The sequence below is a fragment of the Triticum dicoccoides genome, chromosome 7B (assembly GCF_002162155.2).
Source record: "Triticum dicoccoides isolate Atlit2015 ecotype Zavitan chromosome 7B, WEW_v2.0, whole genome shotgun sequence".
Classification (NCBI taxonomy): domain Eukaryota; kingdom Viridiplantae; phylum Streptophyta; class Magnoliopsida; order Poales; family Poaceae; genus Triticum; species Triticum dicoccoides.
In genome coordinates this window covers 78926088-78937658 of record NC_041393.1, presented here as the reverse complement: position 1 = coordinate 78937658, position 11571 = coordinate 78926088, and the positions used below count along the sequence as shown (strand labels likewise).

Genomic DNA, 11571 nt, shown 5'->3' with positions numbered 1-11571 from the left:
TTGAGTGCTGGAATTTTGTCTATTTGGGCCTAGCCCAATAGTAATTTCAGAAATTCCTAATAAGTCCTAGAGGCCCACGCAGCCTATTCGTGCAAGGCAAGAGGTGGAACTAAATTTAGTCCCACCTTGTTAGTTTAGAGGAAGTTGAACCTCTTTATAAGGGAGGCTCCTTCCCCACTTGTATGAGCATGAGAACAAGAGGGACATCCACGCGCGCTCCTCCTCCGCCGCCCGCCTCGCGCGAGCGCGAGCGCGCGCTCGCGCTCGCGCTCGCGCTCGCGCTCGCCGACGACTACTTCCCTGACGTCGACGACATGGAGGACACCGACCCCAAGTCCAGTGCTTCTGCTCCTGCTATACTGTCTGCTTTAGATATGTTTAGTTATGGTTCATATATAAACATGTTGTTTACCTTCTCTTTGTCAAATTGCATGGCTTGTTTTATCACTGCTACACTAGTCATGCTTTGTCTAGTATTTCTGTTAATAAAATCACTCGGTAAATTGCTCATATTTCCAACATCGAGTCCAAACTAGGATAACAAGTAATTGATTGTCAACTACGGAGTACATGATTGCCTCATTTTAATTTGATAATATCGTGACACACGTCGTACTAAAATATTACCTCTGTTCGAAAACAAGTGACGTTGTTTTAGTTAGTAAACATGGATGATAGACGCTGTGGCAGCGATGATTTACCTAGATTATTCTAAGTAATGCTAATTGGCTGATTTAATCAGAACTGAGGAATGAAAATTGGATCTTTTCTAATGACGTGAATACAAAGTTTGATCCAATGTGGAATTAAGAGCGTAGATTAAACTTGTGTTTGGAGACGCCATCAAGTCGTTGTCGATGAACAAACACACGTAGCTGTGTAATAGTTCTGGCCTCCAGCGCCTCGCCGGATGATGGATGGATCTTCACGTCAATTAGCGACACCTCTAGATTGGTTTTAAAGTAATTTTTTAAGGCAGGTGACTAATGCTAATGCTATGGACTGATCGTATGTGAGCCTGCCCCCTTGTTTATAATGTGTCGGGTTTGACCGTGGGACCAAACCATAATTAGAGTAATTGAGCCCCCAATCATGGGCATGATTGATTAATTACCTTTTAATTTGCATTAATCCTGAAATTAATTAATAGGTCAACCTTGACTTAAGGTAATTAACATTTAACCATTTGATTACCTAATAATTCTAACAAGAGAGAGATTAGAAGAGTCTGGACCAACAATAAATAAATAAAAGAGATATATAGCATGTGGTCTTGCTGTATGGCATTGTAAATGAGCAATATTTATATGAACATTTCTTGTAAAATATCTCATGAAATTTACTTTTATTGACTACATGCAGTATATATTACTTGACACCCTCGGCTTTCATGTACATATATGGAGGACCAATTGACTGTGTATGTTCTCTCGCTCCCTAGTCGAGGAGCTTCGCAGGGGTTCTCCCGCACCAGTTGTTAGCAACAACACAATTTAAGGAGGCAATGCTACCTTAAGAATGGGAGTAGGACTAGGAGACATGCGGGAGTGAACGGTTAGTGCATAGCAAGAACATTGTACAAGTATGATTGGTCCACCGATGAAATACCATTCCCCGACTACAGATCGAAGTGTCAAATCTTGTGCGGCTAAGACATAACTAACAGGATGGGCGCTCAGCGCCACATGGTCTTCCTGTGCGTGCGTGTGATCCTCTCTACTTGTTGCATGATTGATTTGACTAACGGATTCTTGTTCACTAGTAGTATGTTCGTGTGTTGGGGTTTGTATTTTGCGTAAACTTCTACATGTCTTTTTTTCCCGTGCCTTTTTGTTGGCTGGCAATGAATTTTTGGATCATGTATCTTATTGGTCTATGGAAATAGTTAGAAGTTAGAGACAACACATCATTCAGGTGGACTGGTCCAAAAATCTAACCTGAGCTACAAACTGTAGCAAATAACTACATAATACTTGTACCAAAGATGGACATATTAACAAGACAAACACAATAATTTCAAATTTTCCATCTCTTTAGTCTATGCTATAAAAGTTAAACTTTCATAATCTATACACCCATGAATGGCCACACATAGACCCTCTTGTGAGCCACACCATATAAGTTACTTGCCCTCATGACACATTTGTTTAAAGCAAGCAACATTATTCTTTGCTGATTTTCTCGGGACATCCGTAACATAGGGTATTACTACCACAACAATGTCGACAATGGGCATCTTAGTGAAGCAAACATAAGAATCCCAAATATCTCATCTCCTTAGTCTACGCTATGAAGTTTAAGCTTGATCTATACACCACATGAATGGATTACATTCAAACCTTGTTGTGAGCCACAACATCTAAATAGCTTGCCGACATGACACCTTTTTTGAGCAACCAACATTATTCCCTACTAATTTCCTCGAAACATCGAGAGCCTAGGGCATTGCCACGACAACAATGTGTTTCTGAAAGATGCTCATAACACCCTTCTTTTCATGAAATCTCATCAGTTGATACATTTACATCAAGCTCTTCTCGTCAATCTTTTGATTTGGTGAAGTTCTTAAGTACCCGATTGAAGCACGGATGGGCATCACCTTATTCATCTAAGAACAATAACAACATTTCTCTTGAGTAATTCAGATTTTTTTTATTGTGATCTAAAAAAGAATACTCCCTCCATTCCATAATACTTGTCGTGGTTTTATTCAAATTTGAACTAAAACTAGGACAAGTAATATTGAATGGAGGGAGTGCAACATTATGATTTAAGCTGTAGAAATTTCTTATAACTTACCATGTCATGCATAAACCATCCATATTGTAGATAATAATTGTCTCGCCACTCTCAATGGGTGCACCTGAATTCCATAGTTGGCGTTGCTAATGAAGGGCTGCTCTGGATTCCTTAATTGGTGTTACAAATGAAGAGCTACATAGCAGTCTCCCTCGGAAAAGAAAAGAAAAGAAAACAATGTAATTATTGGAGTGAATGTAAACAATGGAAGTCTCACTCACAAAAATTCCTATGATTCAAGTGGGTAGTAAATAGTGACATAAACAAAAGTGCTATCATAGTGTGATATCTCCATCCACAGTTATATGACCCGTTGATGTTAATGTTCCATTGTATCTAGGGATGCGGGCGCACACGTCCGCCATGTCCATAGGAATCACTATTGTTTTAATTATTGTGCTAATATAGAATTGAACAATACGGACATATGCGAACGTGGCAGACATGTCCGAGTGCATCCTTGATTGTGTTTTGCTTATCTTTATCAAGAAAAAAAGTTAACCGCTCAAGATGCTCTTCCGATGCTAGTGCAGTTTATGTCGTACCCGAAATTCGATAAGATTTGTTCTGATGTTGAAGCTCGATTGTTGAAACCAATGGATTGCCTTGTTTCCTGTGGTACGTAAGCGTCTATGCGATTTTACCAATCTGGCCACATTTTGTTTTGAAGATTCGAGGACCTTGGTTGAAAAGGACACGAGAGAGGGAAAGATAGTATTATGTGACATTGCAGGAATTAGGTAATTTGCCATCTCCGAAACACAGGCAACAAAGACCTGAAAACAGACAGCAAAGTGTACTTCATCATCAACTTTTCATCAGCTACACGTCAAAGATTATGCCGTCAGCCAAACTACGACTTTGCCGTCAGCCGATTAATAATACTCTCTCCGTTCGAAAATAATTGTCATCAAAATAGATAAAAAAAGATGTATCTAAAACCAAAATACGTCTAGATACATTCTTTTTATTTATTTTGATGACAAATATTTCTGGACTGAGGGAGTAGATGGTAAAGAAAAGCATCTTTACCGCCGCCCAAATACATCCTTTGTCGTCAACCTCATCAAATCACACACGACAAAGATTTTGGGTAAATATTAAGAAAACAGCGTCCGACGAGCAGTGTGTCTGGAGTCCTGCATACAGCGAGCAACGTATCCGGCGAGCAGCGCGAGCAGTGTGGCCGGCGTCCTGCGTACAACGAGCAGTGTGCCAGAGCAGCAGCGGACGGCGGCGGCCATGGCCGGAGCAGCAACGGAGCTCGAAGAGCACGAGGAGCAAGGCAGCTCCAGAGAGAGGAAGAAGAGCGGCGGGCAGAGCAAAGGGAGGTAGGGAGAGAGGAAGATGGGTGACGGGGGAGAGGAAGAAGGGCGCCGTCGTGGCGGAGCGGTGGCCTGACGTGAGTTCGCCGGAGCTCACGCGCGGGGGGAAGGAAGAAGGGCGCGAGCGGCGAGTGGCAGAGCGGTGGCTGAAGCGGCCGTGGCTTCCTGGGCGAGAAACAGAGGGAGGGAGGTCGTGTTGCGTCACAGAGAGATAAGAGCATCTCCGGCCGTTCGGCCTCCCAGGACGCCCAAAAAACAGGGCTGGAAGTGAGCCGGCGCTAGATCGGGTCTTGGGGTTCGTTTTTTCTCAGCCACGCGTCCAGGCGCCGTCCCACAAGGCGCTTCATATTCAAAAAATATCATTCCCGCTCAAAGAAACAACAAACCGGCGATCATCGCAATAGTTCGGTGACTCGGTGCCACAGTTCGGCGATCAAAATAAAAGGACACGCAGTAGTTCGGCGTACAAAAAAGGAAGGGCGCGGAAGGAGTACATGAAGCGTCGAGGTAAACCTCCGGCGGCGTAGTCGTCGGCGTACGGGGGCTGGGAGGAATCGGCGCGGCTTCCGGGCTGTTCTGCGTGTCCTCTGTGCTGCTGGGCGCGGCGTAGGCATCGTCGGTGGGGCTGGGCGTCGCGGAGTCGGAGACATCGTCAGCCCTGGTCTCGTCGTCATCAGCCGCCGGGCTGGGCGGCGGCGGCGGCGTCCCCGGTATCTGGTTCAGGATGAGGCCGCGCTCGGCCAAGAACCACGCCTTGAGCTTCTCGTCGCCGCTCTGGAGCATGTCAGCGCCGCCCATCAAGAAGGCGAGGTCGTTGTTTCTCTTCTTGGCGTCTTGGGCTTTGAGTTTCGCGGCGGCGTTGGCGCGGAGCAAGTCGAGTTTGACGGCGCTGTTCGTCATCAAAACTGCCCACCTCGCCTCTGTTTTCTCCTCCCGCTCGGCGGCCCTGGTTTTTGCGTCGGCGATGCAGTGCTCGATGGACTCTTGCACGCGCACGACAGCTGTCTCGGCGTATTTCGCCTTCTTGACACCTTTGTTGTCGTCCGGGCGTCCATCGGCCGCGCCCGCTGTCGGCGCGTCCGGCTTGTACGTCTCTTTGGCCTTGGCGAGGGTGCGCCGAACGGCCGCCCATTTCTCGCACTTGTCGATCCGCTTGAAGACGTGGAGGTACTTGAAGTCTGCGTCGCTGTTGTCGTCGCGGAACATGGCGAACATGCGCAGCAGCTGCGCCGAGAAAGAACGTCAGTCGGCGGCACCAGAGCGCGCGCCAGAACAAGCCTAGGGCGCGCATAAGGTGAAAAGAGCGCGCGTGCGGCGAAAGGCGGCAACATGACCGGCGTGCGATACCTGATCCTCGACGCTGGTGCCGCTCTCCGGGTGAGCCGCGACTTCCTCGACTATCCCATGCCATTTGTTGCACGCCGTTTGGATGAGCGACCAATGGTTCGACATACCCTTCAAACTTCATGTGCATGCCTTTGAAGTAGGGGTCGATGAGCTTCCGCTCGTCGAACTCGGCCTTGATGTGGTCCCAATACGTCTCGATGATCTGATTCGTGCCGGTGGCCGGGTCGAGGCAGACGACCTTCCACGCTACGGCGAGGCACTCTTCTTCCTTGGATGCCCATTTGATGCGTGGCTCGCCGGGCTTGGCCGCCTTCTTCTTATTATTATTCTTGATTTTCCTCGTCGGCGCCGGCTCCTCCTCCTCTTCTTCCTCCTCCTCCGGCTCTTCCTCGCCGTAGTCGAGCTCGTCGTCCATGTCGGCGAGGTCCTGCGTAGCGAACCCGGGGGAAGCGCCTGCCGCAGCCGAGCCGGCTGCGATGATGTCCTCCATGTCGGCCTCCGTCGCGTCGGCGCCGCCGAGATGTGACGAGGAAGAGGCTTGTGAGTAGAGGCCTCGACGGACAGGCGGCGTCAGTGAGGCTGCGTAGTCCGGCGGCGAGTACGTGTATGGCGGGTACTGCACGCTGGTGAACCCTGGTGAGGGTGTGCGTTGGACGGGGCGCCCATGGGGGAAAGTGATGTTGGGGTTGAAGCCGCCATGAGCGTCCCCGTCAGCATAGCTCGGCGACGGCGTGCTCCATGGGTGCGGCGACGATGAGAACCCGTCCGGAGAGCCGACGCTTTGCTGGCTCCAGGCCACGCACGGATGCCCGGGTGGATTCATCATCGCCGCGCGCGCCACCTCCGCTTGTTCGGCCGCCGCACGCACCGCCTCCGCTTGTTCGTCCACTGCGCGCTCCGCAGCCGCTTTGTTCCGGGCCTTCTTGGCCCTGTTGCGTCTGTCGGCGGTGACGGCCTCCCAGCGCTCCACGTCCGCCTTCCACTCGGCGTTGGTCATGCCGGGGGGCTTGGACAGCGGAGCCCTAGGCTTCCTTTGCTTCGGCGAGGCGGCGGCAGCGGGATCCGTCGCGACGCGCGGCATCACGTATTTCTTCGGCGGCATGGCGGGCGGAACGGCAGGGTGGAGCTGGGGTTTGGCGGGAGGAATGGAGAAGATGAGAGGGGAGCGGGAGGAAACGGCGGGAAAAAGTCTTCCAGTCGCTGACAGAGCGGCCCCATGCCGCTTTTCGCTTCCGCCGACGCGCCCAGGCGACACCCGGGCGCTTGGGTTCGGGGCAGGATCGCCGGCTCTGGATTTCGCCCAAACCGGCGCTAAACGAGATCCTGGGGCGCGACTGGGCCGATTTTTGGCCACCGGCGCTAAAAATTCACCTGGGGGCCTGTTGGGGCCGCGGCTGGAGATGCTCTAAGAGAGAGATCGTGGTGGGGTGGATAAGGGAGAAAGAGAGTGGTGGGGGTGGCTTCGCGCGGGTGGATTGGATGATGCCACATCATCAGCCGATCGATTCGTCTGTTGTGTTTTCTCTTTGTCGTATTTGTTTTTTTACAGACGGTAGAGAGAGCTCTTTGTGGTCTGTAAAGAAATACATACTTTACTGTCTGTGTTTTTTACACACGGTAGAGAGAGCTCTTTGTGGTCTGTATAGAAATACATACTTTACTGTCTGTGTTTTTTACACACGGAAAAGTGAGCTATTTGCCATCTGTACAGAAAAAGAGATGGCAAAGCATGTCTTTACCGTCTTTGATTCTTTACAAATGGTGAAGTGGTCTTTGCCGTTAGCCCTAACAAAAAGCTGGCGACAAAGAGCTCCACCCAGGGTAAATTGGCTGATTCCTGTAGTGGACCAGTCTCTCGAAAGTTCCGGGCTCGCCAGCGAGGCTCGGCGGGCCTTTGCTCAGTCATCGTCAGGTGGCCGGCCTACGGAAAGCCAAGGTCGCAAAAATCTCGGTCGTCTAGCACCTCGTGTGACTACACTTGCCCAGCCTCTCGAGGCTTCTAGTTCTCTACCTTTTTAACCCCAGGAGAGGAGCTTGGCTCTGCTAAAAAAAGAGCCTGGATCCCTACTTCATTTCCTACTGTCGCGTCTCCGTTCAAAAAGTGTCGGCGTCCTTTGGTTTCTAGCAATTTCGGCTTTAGAGAACATCGCTTGGAAAACAGGGATACTAAAGGATAATTGGTTTGATGTCAACATTTCCCATTGCAAGTAATTGGCAATATTAAAAGTCGCCAACAACTGACAATTTCTTTTGAGCTTGGTAAACATGGTAATCAACCAAGCACTACTATCACAGGAAGCATGTGCTAATCGGGTGAAGTGGATGTTCTAACAGTAGATCACCAATGATCCAAAGTATACTCAGAAATTGACAAATCTATGCAGAAAATCCTACACTGACTGTTGCTAAAAGCTTATGGAGATATATGAACGTGTTTTATGTTTTGTTATTATTTGAGCTTGAGTCTTGCATACAAATAGACATAACATGTGACTCTTCTCTTATTTGGTCATTCTTACTCAAAGTAATCCTTCCAACAATGGTTCCATACTAGAAGCTTACGCGCGCTTTGCCGTGCGGCTGGCATAGGCACGATATGACTCCACACATTGTTTTCATAAGATTTTCCATGTAATAAATTACATTACAATCCAGATAATGTGGATATAGACACAATATACAAATCTCTTTCTCCCATTGAAAACACATTATTTAATTTTAGATGATAATCGTTTCTTTATGTAGAAGGATCCTTGCTCTAAGTATGACTGAAAAGGATGAACCTCTAGTTACATTAACTAAACCATACGCCCCCTAGCTTTGTCCTAAACCTTCATGTGAACCATGAAATTATTTTCTGAAATAAATAAAGTGTGTCATGATGGTTTTGCCTATAAGCGCAATACAAAGGATGGTTTATAGTCAAAGCATAAAGATCACCACCCATGAGAATATCTCAAATGTCCAAAAGACAAATGATCTCATTGCTTAACTTCCGTAACATGTCGGAAGTTTAAGCGTTTTAAGTACTCTTCGTTTATCTTACAGAGTAATATAATTACTCATTGTAAGTAATGTCAGTACATTATAGTTAACATATATAACGCAATTCTCCACAAGTTTATAATGCTTTTTTCAGTAGGAGCTGATGAAGTGTCAAAACAAAAACTGGAGTTGATTTACCTCAAAAATTAAAAGACATGCACACAACCTTTTGCATGGATGTGCTTACACCTAAATAATGTGAAACGAAGGTATGTAGGAAAACCAAAGTCAGGACTTGAGGTATGACTGGATCCTGAGCAGCATCAGCACACAACATAGCATACTAAATCTCAGTTTCTGAGTTGCCCGTGCAAAATTGCCCAATCAGAACACACAACAGAGGCTACACAGCATAGACACATAGCAGAGCAGCATCAACCCACAGCAAGATAAATGGCTCTAAACTTGCATGCAATAGAGCAGCATCAGCACACATCACACAAAGGTGAGCAACATTCGCATGACTATCGATGCAGCTCCCACACCACAACCGCGCGGGCAACAACACCATCGCTTTATCCCATGCCGACCACCATGATAGTTTCAGCAACTGATTAATATTGCAGTGAGATGCCAACTTATCAATGAGTATGTAAGAGAAATCTATACCAGAATGTGAGACTTCTCCTGCTCGATTGAGACCAAGAACTTCTTGTCGTGGGATCATCCGTCTTGGTGCTCTTACTGTTGAAGGCCTCACATAGGCATATCATCTTTATATCTCTATCTACAAGTCAACTTTTTCACATTTATGAGAAGCAAAACTGGCATTACAGGTTAGAGTTAACGTTTAATTAATCCTTGAGCAAATTTCTTGTGGGATGTGCAAGGACACGTACCTTGTAGAGGTCGATGAGCAGGTCATCGAGTGACTCCTGGGCCTGCCTGGAGTGGAGGTGCCTGAACGACCTGATGGCTTATATTGCCTCCTCGTCGTGGTGCCGCTGCTTCATCACCACTTCCATGTTCATGAGCATGTTGTCCACCTTGTCGCCAGAGTTGATCGCCTTCCAGAATAACACTCATCATCCTTCTCCATGATTCGATCAATCCAAGTCGTTTCACCCAAGTCAGCAATTTACTGGTGCAGGGAAGTTGCTAGAAAAATATTAATTCCTATTCAACTATTAACCATGAATTGTATTGTGAGAGTTTAATTTGCTGCAGTTAGAATATAATCAATCACTACAAATACACTTTGACTTCACGCCATGGACCATGATATAACACGGACAACTGATTGACAAACAACGATTCCTTTTTGGCCCTAGAGCAAAGAAGATTTGGCGCAGAGAGCATGAAGGTATCCACATCATTGGGTAACCAGTGCACCGGCCCGACGCGCCTTCGGCTGCGCTTGCACTAGCTACATACCTCCCAGCCCGCCCCTCTTCTACCGTCGGCGGCCGTGCACACGCCGGCCACCACCGCGCGCACCATCATGCGGCTCCTACCACACCATCGCCAGCACCGCCTGCCCTCCTACCCGGTGCCCAGCTCCGGTCAGATTCTGAGCCGGCGCCGATGCCATCTCGCGCAGTCGCCGCCGATCAACTTCCCTTGCCACGACGAATCCACCGGTGGTCAAGCATAACCCGCCCGCCGCATCTCCTCAATTTGTTCCCCATCAGTGGATCCTCTCTCACTAGCTATCAATCTAGGAAAAGAAAAGAAGGTAAACAAACCAGGCATGGCAGTGGCGGGAGAGACTAGATCTGTGCGCCGACTGGGGAACGAATTGATGCGTCTCCGCTGCATATGAGAATGGGGGAGAACCGGATGGATAAGTACTGGAGGGGTAACTTTTCGCTTTTCTCACCTAAAATAGTATCTATTAGGGACGGTTTCAGACAACAGTTGGACTTGCTCCACTTCCATTGTTCGTACGACGGTAAGAGAAAGAAATGAAGGAGCAGATGACACGAGGACCAACCAGTGAACCGACACCAAAGAAATAACAGCGGTTACCAACTGACAGGCCGGGACAACAGCGTTTCCACTGGGCAGAGCGCTGAGAGCTCGCTATTTCGAGGGAGCTTAGTAACTAGAGTGATGTATCTGGAGATCCTAACTGGACAACATCAATTGTTAAAGTATATGTATTGCGACTCAAAGCGAGATAAACATACAATGGATTTTAAAATTTTACCATTTAATTTAATATTAAGTCTTGCATGACAAACATACATAGCATCTGGTTCGTGCTTATTTGTGAATTCTAATGTATTATTGTGTTCAATGATTCTGTTTGTTGGCTATCACTAGTAAAAAACAGGGCTTTGGTCCAAGCTAGATAAGGGCATTAATCCTGGTTTTCTTACGAACCGGGACGAAAGGGTGCATCAGTCCCTTTTGTGAGGCCAGGGCACCGGCCGCGCCTCGGGAGCCATTGGTCCTGGTTCTTCTGGCCCCTTTTGTCCCGGTTCCAGACACGAACCGGGACCAATGGGCCTCGCTCCTGGTGCAGCACCTTTAGTCACAGTTGGTGGCCAGAACCGGGACTAAAGGTCAGTCTTCTGTCCTAGTTCGAGACACCAACCGGGACTAAAGATATGCCTATATATACCTTCGCCCCTGCCCACCCTCTCCTCTGTTTTTTGGTTGTGTGGGAGGTGTCCATGCACTGCTCTGTTCTCCTTTCTATGCATGCACATGAGGTGTTCGATGAAATGCCCGAGCCACACTTAAGCTTTCTCCTCTCCAAGTTCGACCTACAAGCTCCATTTTCCTCAAGATTTGTCTAGGTTTGGCGGTCCGTCACGTCCCCGTCCTCACCGCCATCGATCACCCGCGCCGATCTCGTCGTCGGCACCACCGTGGCGAGCCTCTTGTTCTTATATATCTTCTTTCTCAAACAAAAAAATCTTACTTGTATGATTTAGATAGATACTTGTATAATTTTCTTGCTTTTATTATTGTTTGTTATTATATAGTGCCATGGTTTGGTATCCGCCCCTGTCGGCCCTCGTCCTGTCTATGATTCGGATGTGGTATATTATCTTTTATAACTATTTGTTTCATTTTGTGTTTATGACAATTATGCCGACCAACGTGA

The 11571-nt window shown here is 47.8% G+C and overlaps 1 protein-coding gene across 5 annotated transcripts; it reads right to left on the bottom strand.

Moving 5' to 3' along the window:
* Positions 1 to 2955: 2955 nt before the first annotated feature.
* Positions 2956 to 10422, bottom strand: LOC119338525. Of its 5 annotated transcripts, none has more exons than XM_037610850.1 (3): positions 10336 to 10422; positions 9356 to 9597; positions 2956 to 9243 (listed from the first exon to the last, which is right to left on the bottom strand). In XM_037610850.1, exon 3 carries the CDS (start codon positions 6571 to 6573, stop codon positions 4909 to 4911), a length of 1665 nt encoding a protein of 554 aa, XP_037466747.1. In that variant the 5' UTR covers positions 6574 to 9243; positions 9356 to 9597; positions 10336 to 10422; the 3' UTR covers positions 2956 to 4908. The 5 variants fall into 5 exon arrangements, with proteins under 5 accessions (XP_037466747.1, XP_037466746.1, XP_037466744.1 ...); XM_037610849.1 differs by lacking the exon at positions 10336 to 10422 and having other exon boundaries at positions 2956 to 9029; positions 9126 to 9243; positions 9356 to 10327; XM_037610847.1 differs by lacking the exon at positions 10336 to 10422 and adding an exon at positions 10202 to 10327.
* Positions 10423 to 11571: the final 1149 nt, after the last annotated feature.

What these genes read in the sequence shown, in the direction of transcription:
- LOC119338525 (XM_037610850.1), bottom strand. Translation starts at nt 6,573, where the DNA reads ATGCCGCCGAAGAAATACGTGATGCCGCGCGTCGCGACGGATCCCGCT.